Source organism: Terrapene carolina, unplaced genomic scaffold (genome assembly GCF_002925995.2).
Source record: "Terrapene carolina triunguis isolate 2854851 unplaced genomic scaffold, T_m_triunguis-2.0 Scaffold58, whole genome shotgun sequence".
Taxonomy (NCBI): Eukaryota; Metazoa; Chordata; order Testudines; family Emydidae; genus Terrapene; species Terrapene triunguis.
In genome coordinates, this window is record NW_020664409.1 from 43,402,283 (window position 1) to 43,419,723 (window position 17,441).

General features: G+C 40.7%; 1 protein-coding gene across 1 annotated transcript in view; it reads left to right on the forward strand.

The window, feature by feature from the left end:
- Positions 1 to 17,441, forward strand: part of LOC112101927 (chloride channel protein C-like) — a 107,688-nt gene that overhangs the window by 22,362 nt on the left and 67,885 nt on the right. Inside the window, 4 exon segments of the mRNA XM_026659506.1 lie at positions 3,228 to 3,422; positions 10,396 to 10,493; positions 14,423 to 14,526; positions 15,053 to 15,224. Coding sequence (XP_026515291.1) covers positions 3,228 to 3,422; positions 10,396 to 10,493; positions 14,423 to 14,526; positions 15,053 to 15,224 — 569 coding nt within the window.

Here is a 17,441-nt window from a genome sequence, read left to right on the forward strand (position 1 = left end):
TTTTTTTTTTTTTGCTTCGGCAGTCCGGCCGCCCTTTTTCTTAATTTATTTTTATTTTTTGCTTGGGGCAGCAAAAAAGCTAGAGCTGGCCCTGCCCTCTCCATTCTGAAAATTTACCATTTATTCCTACCCTTTGTTCCCTGTCTTTTAACCATAAGTAGACTTCACTGGCCCCGATAATTTTTCATTGCTTTTCTCTAATTCTCTCCAGTTTGTCTCTGCGTTTCTGGTAATGTAGTGCACGCAACTGAGGCAGTATTCCTGGTTGTGTAGAGATGATTCTTACTTTCATGCTCCATGCTATGCTGACTCTGCATGTTCTGTACAAAATTATATTGGGCACTTCTGCTTCCACATCACATTAGACTTGCATCTAACTTACTGTATCTGGTACCCCTTATCGCTGCAGGCTTTTATTAACTTCAGCATGCTTGTTTAGTTACCAACTTCCTTTTGCATTTCTGGAAACTTTTTTTTTTTGTTTCTAAGCTGTTCCTCATGAAATCACAATAGCCACTCCTTTTATAGAGGTACTGAAGTCTCCTGGTTTCTAGTTAGAGCATCTTTTAGAATTTCCCAGTCTTCTTTCACACTGACACATTTTAATACCTCTGCCTTGTGCATGTCTTTTCACAGATGTCAATACCACTCTGTTTTTTAATTCCTTGACATTTTCTGTCCTGAATTGTAACATTTGTACTGTTGTGTTCTGTGAATTCAATACCCCACTCAAACTAGTTATCATGACCTGCAGTGGAAAATGTCTCATTCTGCCATACGGTACTGGAAAAGTATATAAATATACATAGCAGTTGTGAAAACAAACTGGAGGTTGACCCAACACAAAAGGAGAACACCTCTCTGTAACAAAAACACACAAGAGGGCAAAACATGAGAATGACCTCTGTTTTTAGTATTTGTAGCCCTTTACAAGCTCATATTAGGACATCTTCAGAAAAAGGCAGTGGATGCTGGCCTTTTCCATCTTCTTTTAGTGTCAGAGGAAAAACTGGATAGAATTACCAGCACATGACTTCTGCTGGTGTTCTATAGGTTTTGGCTGTCCAGATGGTACAGATAATCAGAAATATTTTCACTTCAGTTAGTTTGGGGCTCAGGGGAAATTTCACTTCTTTCATGTTTGTGGCATTAACCAACACAGTTTATAGTGAATAAACTCTGAATTGAAAGCTTGTGGGTTATGTTTCTCAAGAAAAATATTTATTTTCCTCAGTTTCACTCTACCCAGGATAATGTTACAAGAGGAATTTATTGCATGGCAGCTCCATGTGATTCTGCAGTGCTCAAGATTTTTAGGAAGCTTGACTTTATTTATTGTTACTTGGACCACTGGGTTATTTACAAGTGTGAAGCTCATTGGGGCAGGCGACAGATCTCTCTTGTGGGCTGGTCTCAGATTGCAGCTCGAACTGTCACAGGAACTAAGATCCACCAATACACTTAGCCGCTTTTTGTTCCAAATGCAAGGCCTATGTGCTTGACCTTGCCTTTGCTAATACAAACGCACAGCGTACATATAATATATTAAAACAATAGTCCTCATGCAATTTCTCCCAGGGAAAGGGAGGCAGAAAGAGAGAACCACACATGACTGATGTTAGTCACATAACTTAATGCAGTCTTGGAAGGCACTCAGATACTATAGTGCTGAGGATGGTGTGAGAAACTGAACAGAATAGAATTCTTGATATTTCAGATTTAGCAACTGCCCGCTATATTTAATTTTTTTATACTACCTATTTAACCAGTTAGGTCTGTAGACAGGTCATTGTTATAAAGAGGATGATTTCGTTGTAGCAGTTGCTGAAAATAATGCCAGGGTTGTACACCATGGACAGATAGCATGTGTCACAGTACTCTGTGTCTGTGCAAATGTTTGGAGACGGTGTTTGTCCCCTCCATAGTCTTTCCGAGTGCACCCCCGTTAGGTGTCAGGCCTCTTGTCTTCATTTTTTCTGAGTTGGAATCCCATAATTCCCCCACTCTTAGACCTTGTCCCAGGGCTACAGCATCCTGTGTACCAACAGTGAGTACTTAGCAGTCCCAGTTGGGTTTAGCCCCTGCATGTCTTTCCTCATAGGTGATTTGCCCAGTGGTTAATACAGTGACCAGGCATCTTTCTTAAAACTAAGTATTGTTTAATCTTAACAGTAGGAACAAAGCATAAGACAAAAAGGGTTTTAAAACAGTTACGTCTATACACATCTATCTCACTTGAGGCTTGCCATCCCCTGGAAGATAAGGAAGACCTTATTACTTCAAACCCCCTTTGCAGCCCCTGACAACTGCCCCTGCCCACTCTTCTTGTGAGTCACCTTTTAACTGGTTTGTGTCCTTCTGATCTGTCTGTTCCCAGCCCTGGCAAAACAGCAGTGTAACCTTGGGTTGGAGCAAAGGAAGTAGCATTTACATAGCTTAATAGCCCGGTATTGATTCTTAATGACCCCTGCCATGTTTACTAGGATGTTACTGGTCTAGATCACATTGTGTTGCCTTCCTGCTGGTTTCCTAACAGTCCTGCTATAAACCAACATATGCATACAGTAAACATTTCCAATATAAGTATAAAATAACTGTCCAAATAACTAGGTCATACACAGTATTAATAAACGGTTACAGATTAGCCCTACCTCCAGTTTTACTTGCAGTTTATTCAGTGATTTTGAAACAGATAGTTGCAGATTGAAGCTTAATAAATGATTATGAATGATGAGGTGGTTTAAGGTACAGTGAGTGAAATCCTGCTGAAGTCAAGGTAAGTTTCTGCATTACACTCTGAAGTTCTGAGCTCTCTCAGTAATAAGAGATGCAGCACAAAGATTTCTGCCTGATCAACTGCTTCCCCTCAGGGAAAGAGGGGCCCAAGAAGGAGCTGCAGTACTGAGCCTTCAGCCTGATTTGATCAAGTCCTTTCCAATCTTTTTAAAAATCAAAACAACTGGCTGGTGGAGCTATGTGCTGCCTGGGCTCGTACTTTCTGATCCTGCAAGGTTCTGAGGAGACTGCTCTTGGCTCCTCATGGGAACATCCCTAAATTTGAGAACTGCACTCCTTAAGCTGCAAGGAAAGATCTGTTTCTTATAAAGTAAATTTTGCTTATTTGTTGCATTGTTATATCATGTTTCACTTAGCAGAGTAGCTGCTGTATTTCAAATCACTGGCAGAATTCTCAGAATGTACTGTCTTTCTTTTCTCCTTCAATTCAGGTTAAAAACTTGCTGGATATGAGTGTCTTGGCTTTCATTCCAACCATTTTCCTTGGAATACTTGGAGGACTTTTCGGAGCTCTCTTTGTTTCCCTAAATATAAAGATTAATAAATTACGTGAGCGTTTCTTTAGCTCAATTCAAACAAAATCCCTCAGAAAAACAAGCAAGCTCTTGGAATCTGTGCTGGTTCTTGTAAGTAAATGTGTTTCTCAATTAAAGATTGAAGTCATGTTTAAAATAGTTCAAGTAAGAGTGAAGGCCAGTCACAGGGTGGCTAGATGAAACAGCAGATGACAGGGAAAAGTGACTTTCTGGTGCACGATTTAGCACAATTGATGTGCAATGGGCAGAAGGGACCCAAAATGTTGTACAGGGATTTTCAGCCTGTGTGTACATGGGTAGGAGTGTACAGTGTTTATTTGTTGTTGTTATTCATTATTTATTATTTTTACAGCACTTACCATGTTACTTTCCGTGCTGCCCCAAGCCATTCCTTCATTCTCATGATACTACATTTATTTAGCAGTATGGAGAACTGTTTTGCTGGGTTGATGGCTGTCACATTCATTTTTGGTGTTTGGATGGTTGCCACCAGTAGGTTCCAAACATTTCCTTTCTCCTCATTCTTCCTCAGCAATGACAGACCACCTTGGCATTTGGGAGAGGCATGGTTGCTTGCATCCTCTCTCCATCCTCTCTGCCCTCATCGAGGGGTGACATGTTCTCCTCCTTGGCCTTTGGTATCTTCAGGTGGCAGTCTGGAAGGCCTGTTTCCCCTCTAATCCACTTGTCATTTTGTGGGGTCAGTCTATTCCCCTGCTTTGGTGCAAAAGAATCAATTAGATCCCTCTGCTACATCTGCACCTTTAAAACGTAAAAGGCAATTGGGAGTGTATACCCCTTAGGATTGTGACATATCCAAGTAACATGACACACCATGAAGAAGGATCTCTGTTTGTTGGGGGAATGGTAGATGCATGAGGCGTAAGGGTTGGAGAGGACTTCAGAACTTTGGATGAATTTTGAGAACTTTTTAGATGTTGCTTCTTAGCTGGATTGAAGCCTGGGCTAGATGTGAAAGGATCTATCCTATTTACAGTCCTTGGAGCTATCTAGTCTCCCATTGAGTACAGTTTTCAGTTTGTGGGAAGGATTTTTCCATAAGAACTAGAAAAGTAGTGCAAGCCTAAAAGGTTTCCATGTGTATGTCTATGTGTGTCTTTCCATCATTTTCAATTTCAAAATTATGGTGAAAGACATGGAGAGGGGGCTTTGGGGTGGAGAGGGTGAAGTGTTTAGAATATTCTTCTGTACTTTATTTGTAGATTACTCTGAGTTGGATTTCTCCACCAGTTTTATCTTCTGAATGCCCACTTCCCATTATTTTTCTTTCTCCATTTTTTGCAGAAGTTTGCAGGGTTTTCAGATATTTTAAAGTGCCTGAATATTCCTATTGTACTTTTTTCTTCAGAGAAACGTGTGCAAATCAAAACCTCATGCTGTTGACATCTCTTAGGCGACTTGCCAGTATATTTACTGAGTTCAGGCTCCCTTCTGAAGAGGAAATGTTATTAAAGGGCACTGAGCCCACCCATGCAAATCCTTGCCTGCCCATCTGCCCAAATGACCCTATCAGCCAACCTCTGCTCTGAGACAGCAAAAGGATATTGGTGTCACAGGAGAACAATGGTTACTGGTTTAATTCTTCTATGCTTTTTGAGCTATACTGACATTAGGTCCTGCCCTACAACACAATTGCAACCAGAGTAGAGAGTATCCATTTATAACAGTTGTACCCCATTGGTATAGGCAGCATCCACCTCTGTTATAACAGGATATATAATTATAAGTAAATATATAAAAAAAAATATACTGTGGCCCTGGGCAAATTTCAAAGTTTTAGAACATGATTGGCTCACAACCCCATTGTAGTTGAGTGCCCCAAGGGGACGCTAATTATTGTTATGGTAGCGTAGAAAAGACTTAATTAAATGAGGCATTAAACCATGTGTTCCATAAACCTCTTGAAACCCCTGCCCCTTATCAGTCTCTGATGTTTTACTTCAGAATTTCTTGTATTCCTTTACTTACTTACCTCATTTAGAAGAGGCAAAAGTGAGATGGTGTTCTTGTTCTAAAGCTTAAGGGCTGGTCTCCACTACCACTTAAGTCAATGTAACTTATGTCGCTCAGGGGTGTGAAAAAGACACCCCCTCTGAGCAACATAAGTTACATCAACCTTAGCGCTGTCCACGCTGGTGCTGTGTCGGTGGGCGACACTCTCCCTCCGACATAGCTTCCACCTCTCACAGAGTAATTATGCTGATGGGAGGCTCCAAACAGAATTGCAATGCCATTGAGGCCTAATAATAACCAGGGGCTTTTTTTATGTCCGGAAAGCTTCATGCTTTTCCTTGCTGCGTAACGTCATGAATTGCAACTATTCATTTATCATTTGTAGATTGAGCTATGGAAGCTTCTCTTTCTTCCCTCTACAGCTTCACCTGTTGTTGCCTTCTCATAAATACATTACAAACTCCTTGCATGAACTATTTACATGTACGAAAGCAGACTATTACTTTATCAGGACACAAGATGGGTTTTAAATTTAGGACCAACTAGCCAAGATCTGGGGTCAGATATAAAGAGAAAACAAGATGTAATAAAAAGTTTATTTTACACCATTAAAGGGCCAATCCTATATGATACTGAGCACTAGCAGGATTCAGAGTGTCACAATTACCAGGTGAGCTGTGCTTTAGATCCCTCTCAGTCAGTCTTGAGTGCACACCTCACATGGCAGAGCTGGCTTGCCCTGCACCTCACTGTGTGTGGAACCACACAGTATCACCACTCTTAGACTGGATCTCTGGACTGCAGCCCCACCTCCTCTTGACCAAATACACTAACACAAGAGGCCCAACTGGGATTAGGACCTATAAGTCCTTTCACCCTCGGGGTGGCCTGTGACAGCAGCTGATTAAAGAGACTCAAATAGCTTCTTCAAAATGGCGCATTATTTATTCACCCAAAGATGTATAGTATGCAGAGTAAAGGGATAAAACAATGAAAAGCCTATAAGCATGGGTCTTATTTACATCTTAATCTTTTCTTGCAAGCTTTGGTAAATTCCCTTCAGCCCAGTTACCCCATCTCTGGCTGCGAGACGCAGACGATTGTTGCAGCTTCTCCCTCCTTCTGTGGCTATGTCTAGACTTGGAGCTGGAGGTGTGATTCCCAGCTTGAGCAGACATTGAGCTAGTACAAATAGTAATCTAGTCATGGTAGCACAAGCAGTGGCAACAGTGGTACAGGGATAGCTGCCCTGAGTACAAACCCACCTGGAGCTTGTGGGTACATACTTAGGGTGATGATCCTGTGCTACTGCTGCCACACTACTATTTTTAGTGCGCTAGCTTGATGAGAGGTAGCCACGAGTATGGCTACTCAAACTGGGAATTGCACCCCAAGCTCCAACTGTAGAGTAGCCTAAGTGTCTGTCAGCCTGTGTGTTAGCCTCAATCTGTGGACAGCCCTTTCTACCCCTCCCCTTCTGCCATGAATCCTTTAACTGACAAGTGTTGTTTTTTTAATCTCTCTTTTTTGATATCTTAGCACTGTGTAACTTTGCTGGCTCCAGCTTCTTTACAGCTAATTAACCTGGCTACTGTGGGATGCTTCTTATCTAGGTCATTGTTTTGCCTTTCCTGTTTGATTCCTCTAAATCCACTTTTGATCTCACCTCATAGCAAGTAACCCAGCATAAACACACAGAGGCATGCACAGTATTCCTAAAAATAATACAGATAGTCCTCAGTTTGAGTCCATGGGAGTTGAGCACGTTCAGCATCTTGCTGAAGTCATCAAAATAGCTCAAATGTTTTAGCTATTAAAATAGCTTTGCTTAAAGCTTCATATTTCCCATGGTTTAAATATTTCATCCCTTCCCCCCCTTTACTTTTTAAAATAAACATTTTATCTAAGTTCTTCACCAAAGTTAATGAAAGCAACAAAGTGAACTCCTATTCAGATTCTTTCCTTTTTATTGGCTTTAGAAGGTCCTTCTTAGGTTACAAGCCTTGTCTTATGTCTTGGTCAAAGGAAGGCAGGGCAGTAGTGATTTGATCTGAAAGGAACCATATAATGCATTTATTAAAATGATGTAGAGTCAGGAAACTAAAAGAATCTATGTCACTATGACTTTAATTAACCAAGACTAATTCTATATAAACAAGTCAGCATTTAAACTTGGAAAGAAATCACAGTGGTATCTCCCACTCCCACAAGATAACCCTAAGCACCTTCCCTTTAACAGGAACTGAATTCCTAACCTCCAGCCCTTAGAATAGGGGTGGTTGTCTTTATAAAGTGCCCTCCTGACCTATGGCCATATTTGCTTCTCCATAATTCATCACCTTTCCCTGCAAAAAGGAAATCACAATGTGGATAGTGTTTGCCAGGAATCTAGGGAACATATCTTTCCTTTTCTTTATATTTTTATCATGATGTCTAATTAAGTTCCAAAAGCTCAGAGTTTCCCTAGGTTGGGTAAACAGTTTCATGGCACATTTTTTTTTAAATTATCAAAACTTTTTAAAGTTGCTTGACTTAGCAATGAAAACCAGCCACAACTGGAATGCCCTAGCCAATCACCTGTCTAACACCCATGTACAAATTTTGGGGGCTTTGGATAAAGTTTGAGCTGGATCTGAACCATATCTGATTTTGATTTTGCAAAAACAGAACCCAACTTATGTTTTGTAAGACCCAAACTATTCCCAGTTCAGTCTGTCTGTTTTAGCAGGGCTGTGCCCATAAGCTTGTTATGTTTGCGATATAGAGAAACAAAGACTTGAGATACAATTGCATGACAAGCAGCTATAATTGTAGATACAGTTTTATCTTAGCTCCTTGGTTTCCATAAATGTACTACCTAATGTGTTTTAATAACTATAGAATCATAGGGTTAGAAGGGACTGCAAAGGTCATCTAGTCTAAACCCCTGCCAAGATGCAGGATTTGTTGTGTCTAAACCATCCAAGAAAGATGGCTATCGAGCCTCCTTTTGAAAACCTCCAGTGAAGGAGCTTCTACAACCTCCCTGGGCTGTCTGTTCCATTGTCCTACTGTTCTTACAGTTAGGAAGTTTTAATCTAAATCTGCTATGCTGTAGTTTGAACCCACTGCCTCTTGTCCTGCCCTCTGTGGCAAGAGAGAACAACTTTTCTCCATATTTTTTTATGGCAACCTTTCAAGCATTTGAAAAACTCTATCATGTTCCCCTTCAATCTCTTTTTTTCCAAACTAAACATACCCAGTTCCTTCAGCCTTTGCCCATATAGCTTGCATTCCATCCCTTTTGATCATCTTGTTGCTTGCCTCTGCATCCTTTCCAGTTTCTTCACATCCTTTCTATACATTGGTGACCAAAATTGGACACAGTGCTCCAGCTGAGGCCTAACTAGCGCCGAGCAGAGCAGTACTATCACCTCCCGTGACTTGCAACCTGTGCCTCTGTTAATGCAAACTAAAATTGCATTTCCTTTTTTTGCAACAGCATTGCATTGCTGACTCATGTTGAGGTTGTGATCCACCACAACTCCCAGATCTTTCTCACCAGTGCTGCTGCCAACCTAGTTATCCCCCATTCTGCATTTGTGCATTTGGTTTTTCTTCCCTAAGTGTACCACCTTACATTCCAGAGTGTGTCTGAATGTCTCACTCATGCCTAAAAAAGGGCACTTTTATAATGGCCCAGTGTGTTTCAGTAGTTTCCTCATAGACACCTGCCTACTTGTAGGGCAGATCTATTAAAAAAAAAAATCTTCTCTCTTTCCTTACAGTAATTTTACCTTCATTTGGCTAGAACTATAGATGGACCTAAATCATAGTTTAAGATCCAACCAGTTTTGAGGTTTGGGGCAGTTAGGATCAAGATCTCAGCATTGTGGCTTAGCCCTGTCTGTAGCTGGAATACATTCAGACTGCTGATTTACACACTGTGGGTGCTTTTAAACAAGAACAAAACAATCAGGGAAAAAACCCTCATTAGTTTTATTTTTAGTATCCTCTTCCAAATGGTACAATAGAACTAGCAGAAGGAACGTGGATGGTGAGGGCTCTCCTTTATGAAGGATTACAGTGCCTGGCTAAACCTAATCTCTACTTGTCTGTGTACAATATTTTATCTAATTTATTTCAGGCATTTGTAAGGTGCCCATCAATACTATAGTGTCTAAGAGCTTTCTTGCGTCTGACGAAGTGGGCATTCACCCACGAAAGCTTATGCTCCAATACATCTGTTAGTCTTAAAGGTGCCACAGGACCCTCTGTTGCTTTTTACAGATCCAGACTAACACGGCTACCCCTCTGATACTTAAGAGCTTTCTGTCACTGAGCAGCAGAACAATGTCTTTCAAACCTTTCAGAAGTCTCTCCTGAGTGGATTGGTTAAGCAATGAGGCTACAAGGCAGAAATAAGTACCTGTGTACTATGATGATGAGTGCTGTAAGCATGTCTACAAATAAGTAATGCTGTAGTAAAATAGAAATAGCCAGACATTACAGGGTTTTAGGGGGGTGGGCTTGGGGCTTTTTAAGAGCACAGATAATTTTAAGGTGCCCCAAAGTGTGCTAGATTCTTCCCAAAAGGTACATAGAACACAGTTTACACTGTTTCAGTTTTCAGTCTAAGATCTCTGTCCTGCAAGGAGCTCTGTTTGGGGGTATAACCCACCTGTGTGTGTGTGTGTTTTAGAGGTGCCCCTCCATGCCGAGCCACAGAGAATAGGAGTCGATATAGCCCCCAGCAACAAAACCTCGATTCTTTAACTCAAGCTGTAGCAGCTCAGCTCATGCTTTTAGCTCTGGCGATCTCCAGTTCAATCCCTATGGGTTGGCCAAGGTGGTGGCTGTCACGGGTGGACTCCCATTGACTTCACTAGGGTTTGGTGTGGACACAGCGGTCTGACTGTGTGTGGGATGTTTCAGGATTGAGGTTTAAGTGATTGTAGTCAAACAAGATTGATCTCTCAAGATATGTTGGGCACATCCCACAGAACAATCTTCTTGCGATAGCTGCTGGTGTTGGTGATTCTAGATCCTTCACGTTTTCTTCTGTGTTTCTACCTCACACGTTGATGTTTTTGACTTTTTACACCTGCAGGTGTGTACCGTCACTGTTACAGTCTACTTGCCATATTTCTTTTCTTGCACTCCAGTCATGAGTCTGAGAACTTTGCAGCTGAAGAACAGTTCAGAAATGTAAGTGGTGAGAATGGCACAAGCATCTTGGTGTGAAATGCTAATTATTACTACAGTATTTCCATTAGTCTCTAGTTCATCCAGGGATAAACATTCATATAGATGCACCAGAATTGGGTGTTTGAAATGCAGAATTTTATTTGTGCACGTGAACTTTTCCAATGTGGCAGTTGGGAATGCAACAACCAGTGCATGCTTAAAGACAAATGCAAAAATGAATGAGCAGGCCTTGGGGTATGACCATTCATATATTTGAGCCTACAAGTGCATTTTCATCTTAGGTTTTGCTTTAAAGTTTAAAGTCATAATTTTGCTTTAAAGTTTATAGATGATAAATATCTATGTTCGAGGAACTCAGAAGTAAAGAAAAATTCTTTTGCTCTCAATTTCTAACAAATCCATTTACTAAGGGGCATATTTAGTTGTGAACTTACATAATAATTTCCTTTTTCTTTTAAACTTCCCTTGCATTGCTTTGTCCCTAATTTTAAAAAGCAACGACAAAAGCCCGCCATTAATTGTGACAAAACACATAACAAAAGCGAACAAATCAGTTTTTCAGAAACAAGAAACCGTATAAATCAAAGTAGAACAAGGTAACAGATACCTAACAGCCCTGACTATGCAAGAAATGCGTGGGGTGGAACTTGGTGCAAGGCAGAGGGCCCATGCATTAAGCCACGCAGAAGACTTACTTTAAGATCTTACCTGGAGTTTATAGGGGTGGAGGGCCCTCCACTGATCCTCTGGAATGGGGTGCATTTTACTTATCCGTGTCTGATCCATTAAGCGAGACAAAGTAATTGGATTAATGTTAGTACTGTGGTAGCAGCCAGAATACCCAATCAGAATGGGTCTCCATTGTACCATGTACAGTACAAACATATAGGAGCACATGGTCCCTGGCTCAAGTAACTTACACTTTAAGGGCCTGATTCAAAGCCCATTAAAAGATCCCACAGACTTTTGTAGGCTTTGGATTAGACTGTAGTGGACTGAACCTTCAACTTGTTCCATCTGTACCTATATGACTCTCACTTGACTTGAACAGGCCTTTGCATGGTAGAAGGGTACACCAGCAAGGAATAAGTTTCAGGTAGGGACCTAAGATGACAAGTGTCATGTGAGAGTGATACAATCCAATGTATGTAAATTTTGTAGAGATGTTATATAGATGAGCCGCCTCAGGTTTGCTTTTGATCTTGCAGCCAAGTATATGTCTCTTTCTAGCTAATATCTGTGAAGAATCTAGGGGATTTGGACAAAGTTTAAGTTAAATGACAGTTTATCTCTGAATTTTCACCAGTTTACAAGGGTGAATATGGTACAATTACGCTGTAGAAAAGGATGGCGGGACATTATGTTATATTGCATTAATTTTATATGAAGATTTATTTGCCACTCATGACAATGGACTCTGAGTGCCTTACAAAAGTCAAATAAAAATGCAGACATATATTACTTTGTATACCACTAGTTTCAGAGTATCATTTGATCTATGTAACATGAATAAATGCTGTGTGCTGTAGTAAAGATTTTCTTTTCTTTTGAAAAAACATAACTTGTCACCTTCTTAATATCAGGATTTGGCAAACTTATCACAGCTCTTTGGATCTTTATAGGGAAAAGCCTTTTCCTTCACCTCAACATCTTTTTTTATATTTTAAGGGCTAACTGCTTGTAAAATGTCATTTTTTCAAAACAAAGCTGTTTTTGTTCTAAAGTTGTATAGAAAGTGCATCTGAAATCACAAGAATTTTATGTCTTTTTGCCTGTCTTTGAATCAAAAATTGTCCAGCTGATCCGTGTTAGAAGCTGTCAGTCTTTGCGCCAACTTTTAGTCTGGTGCAGCTTAAGTAGGCCCAGTCATAAAGACTCCATCCCAGTGAAACTGGATAGACTTAAAGAGAAGTAAATAGGTTGTCATGAACTCTACCAGGCTATACATAGTCTCACCAAGCTTCCGGCTATAATAAACCACAAGAATGAAAGTGGACTAAAGCCTTGTTCACGATTCTCTTAGAAACAAAGAAGCAGACAGTGTATGACTGAGATCCATTGATCCTTGCAATTGTAGGAAGTTAGTATTGATCATCTGGGATATACCTATTCCAATGTAATATGACCCCTCACTGAGTGCTCCAGAGGAAAATTTATAAACTTCAATGTCTCCACAAAAATAGCAAAAATTTTTTCCCCAATGCCTTTGTTTCATAGAATACATCCTATCATAACACATCTAGGCCTGGCCTACGCTAGAGCTGGGCAAGTAACTGATTCTTCAGTTCACTGGCAGTTTGGAAAAAACCCACAAACTAACCAACCCTGAAAAATCAAAACATCAACAACAAAATTGCAGTTGGGTCAAATTGAAACGGAAAATTCTGGAAAATGTTGTTGAATTGAAAAAGTCAACAAAAATTAGTTTCAGTCAAACAAAATATTTCATTTCCAGGGCTAAATTTTTTAAAAGAAGGGCTAAATTCACAAAATGGCCAGGAGGACCACACTTACCCAGGATGTGGAAACTCAGGTTCATTTCCCCCCTCAGCCTGAGGTGGAGAAGGGATTTGAACTGGGGTCTCCCACAGTGCAGGTGAGTGTACTAATCACTGGGCTATGGGATAGTCTGGGACAGAGTGTGCTCAATCTCTGCTCTTGAAGCTGTTCCACTGTGTATAAATAATTAAATAGCCATTGGAGCAGGGACTTGAATTTGGGTCTTCCACATCTTAGGTTAGTGCCATAATGATTCTCTCTCTTTGGCCCAATTACTATTCAAATATTTTATACAAAATGGATCAGCTCCCGCAGGACAGATTGAGAGAGACCCACCTCAGACTATCCTATTGCCCAGGGGTTAGGGCATTCTTGCAATATGGGAGTGATAGAGGAAAAGACACGAGATGCTGCTGATGAGTATATGGACCAATTATACAATTTCTGACCCAAGATGGGGACAAGAAGGTTGTTTTTCTTGGGCTATTGTGTGTGTCACTTTTTAAAAAATTGGCAATTCATCTCGTGTGTGTGGGTGAGACTGATGTAAGAAGGCAAATCAAAAATTGGGTTGAATCCTGTGTTCCTTTGGTTGCCAATTTGGGGTCTGTAAGAAACTTTCCTGCTCTGGCTAGAATCTTGATGTTTTCACTTTCTTCTGGAGTTCTGAGCAGGAATCAGGTGGGCCAGTCACCACCAATTTCCTGCTGTTGGTGGAACAAATGGGGTTCATATTGTTTGTGGTAAAAGCAAAAATATGGTGGGTACTTTCCAAACCCAGAGAAAGACACAATCCCTGCCTGAACACACACACACAGTCTAAAAGGACAAAGAGACAGGGAAGAAGGGTGGCAAAAGTAATGCTATGTACAAAGAAGGCAATTAGGATGCTGACAGGCCCATCTCATTGGTTACAAGTTTGTATGAAATGAAATACCTGGTACCAACAGGTGCACATGGCTCTTCTCTCTTCCTTGCAAAAAACAATCCAAATGACAAACTCCACTCTGGTCTTGGGGCCCCTGTGATTTGGACTTACACAGAGAGAAATATCTATTAGGAACAATTTGGTGTGCTAATGATATTTTACAGTATTACAATAATACTCACCTGGTAATGAGGTCATGACCAGATTGGGCACTGGATTTTTAAAATAGAATTTTTTTTCTCCAGCATTGTAGAGTGAAACCCATGACTACTTAATTTTGGAAACTTTAGCTTTTTCAGTGGCAGGAGAATATCTAGTGGGACATGACTACTAATAAACTAAGGCCAACTTTAAGGGAGTTGGATTGGGCTACTAGAGAAGATACAGAAGGGCATTCTTTCTGGGGGATATCTATCAGAAGTGTCCAATAAATATATTCTGTACAGATGCTCTGCATTACACTCATCCATTTAATATCATTCTTTTCCCTTTAATTTTTAAGCATAAGCCCATTTGAGAGAGAAATTTCGGAATATAGTTGTCCATCAGGCACAGCGTGGATAGGACCAGATGGAGTCAAATATTCCAATCAAACCTTTAATGAAGGTAAGGAGAAGTCTGCTGAATGGTGGCTAAAAATAAATTGTGTTTGTGTAATTTGAATTTGGTCTCCAAATATCTTTAGCAACGTAGGTTTTCTTTAAAGTGGATTTTATTTTCCTTCTCCAGAGACATGCCAGAAGAACTGAGTCCCCCATTTAAAATGTGTGAGTTGGGAAGCTTGTGAATTATAGCATTTCTGAGGTTTATAGGGGAGGGAAAGAGAGTCTATCAGAGAGACTAATAAAGGGAGAAGCCAAGAAGTTCCTTTTTCTTGGCTAAATGGCTACTGTTTCTCTCCATTTAGGTCATCTAAAAGAATAATATCACAGTCTGCAGACTGTAAACACAAATGGTTCTCATTTTCCTGAAGTCTTGTATACCTCAACTAGCACTGTAGACTCAACCTATTGACTATGAACTTTATTTAATCATAATCAAGGTTGAAAGTTACAAGAACTGTTAGTGGATATTTTTAAAGGATCTATTTAACTTTCTGTACTCCTGCTTTTCTTTTCTCTCTCCCTTGAAGCAGCTGCACTCCTAGCTGAGAATGGTAAGCGAGGAATCATGTACTTGTTCAGACGTGGGACTCACGAAGAGTTTGGATATACATCTCTCATTACAGCTCTGGCATTTTATTTCCTTCTCTCTTGCTGGACTGCGGGTTCTGCTGTTGCTAGTGGCCTGGTTATACCCATGTTGTAAGTATTGCATATCTAAATTAATAGGTTATATATAGGAAAGGCCTATGTTGGCAAGGCAGTCGTATGGGTTGGAAAATGAAGGCTACCAATAGGAATGCTGTGATTGCTTTGACTGGGTCACCTCGCTGGAACAGGGTCACTCAGCAGGAGTTTAGTTGGATAGAGGGGTAAAATTGCAGAAGGGAAATGAGGGAGAAAACATCCCCATATAGCTATGGATGGGGCATAACCAAATCCCTAAACTTGGAAACCCATTACATTTGGAGCAAGCATTCAAACTGGTTTCATCTCTATAACAGTAGTTTGGATTCAGACTTTTCATTTGGACCCTGTGTCCATAATGGACTGAATTTAAACCGTCAACCTGAATATGTCTAAATGTTGGGGAAGTTTGCATCTAGGTCTTGCCTTTGTGGTTCAGACCAATGTCTTCAGTGAGTAGGTTGCCGCATACTAGTGCGGAATCCTTACAATAATGGTGGGAGGATGTAGTATGAATACTGATGTAGTAAACCTATAAAGGATGAATTGTTGATGACTGGAGAATGGATAACCAAGGTAATATCACTTAGATGCTGAAGGAATCCCTACGTTTGAGATAGTTTTGTAATATGAAATCTTCTGGCTTTTCTTTGCCCAACACTTTTTTTTCTGAGAGTTGATATCTAAATCATTTTTCACTAGAAAGTAGTTGCTAAAAGCCTGGCACATCTTTGCTTAAGTAGATATCGGGTAGTCTATACGTCTAACAGCCAATTCCTGTGTCTATGAACTGGTAACCTGACATCTACGGCCCAATATATCTGGACGCCAGACATCAATAAAATATATCAGTTACACAAGTAAATGAAAAAATTTGAGTAATAGTGAGATATGATACTCTCCAAATCCTTCTAACTTCAGGTAATACAATGCCTCTTCTGACAGGGGGAATAGTTGTACAAGCCCAAGACTTTATTCAAGGCTTGAATTCTTTGTCAATTAAATTTCTTTTACAAGAAATAAAAAACTATGACTAAACCCAACAATTTTACCTTTACGGCAAGGCTGTCTGAACTGAAAATTCTTGTGCTGCAGTGTAGCCTTTTGTTGAATGCAGGGGACTGGGACTCGGACTCCTGGGTTCTATTCCTGGCTTCATCAGTGATTCATTGTAACCTTTCTTCACTTCAATTTATCCATGTGTAAAATGGACATCATAATACTGTCCGTGCCTACTTCACAGGGTTGTTGTGAGGTATATTTAATGCTTTAAAAACCATTTGGCGATTCTAGGCTGGAGCTGTAGAAGTGCAGATTGATGTTATTTGGATTGGCCTGATTGATATACCCCAAATCCTTGCCATCTGAAGGTAGTCTTCCTTTAAAATGCTGCAATGGCACAGCTACACAGCTGTAGCGCTTTGGTGATGACACTACCTACGCCAATGGGAGGGGTTCTCCCATCTGTGTAGGTACTCCACCTCCCCAAGAGGTGGTAGCTAGGTCAATAGGAGAATTTTCCCATCAACCTAGTGCTGTCTGTCCTGGGGATTAGGTTGGTTTAACTGTGTTGTTCAGGGGTGTGGATTTTTCACACCCCCGAGTGATGTAGTTATACTGACCTAATTTCTTAGTGTCGACCAGGCCTTAATGTATGCCTCTAAATCCCATTATCACTGAATGTTGGAGAGCATTAAATATTGCATCATACTATACTCCTTCTTTTTGAAAAGCAGTTGATATATTAGCCTCTTCATACAAAGTGAGGGAAATTTGGTAGGTAATTCAATACTGTACTAGAGGCTATAGTGATAGGCACTAAATCAGTGCCATAATAAGGCCCCAGAGGAACCTGTTGCAAGAATAGATTGGGGCCCCATTCCTAATTCCAAAATCCACTCCCCTTGAGGTCCCGCATAGCCTCAATCCATCCCCATCATCCTCTAATCCCTACCTTGATCTTCTGCCTCCCTGCCTTAGTCCAGCCCTTCCAACCCCCAGCTGCTGCCTAGATACTCCCAGTTCCTGTCTAATTCCCCATAGCCTCAACCTAGCCCTCCCATCCCCCAACTCCTGCCTAGCTTCCCTCCAGCCCCTTCATGACTCCCCTATAAATCCACAGTTTGCCCCATGGGCCTCCCTTGCTCCCCTTCAGTTCTGATCCTGTCCCCCCACAGCTCTCCCTCAACCCTCTGCTCCAGCCTCCTTCAATCCAGTCCTCCGCTCCCCCAG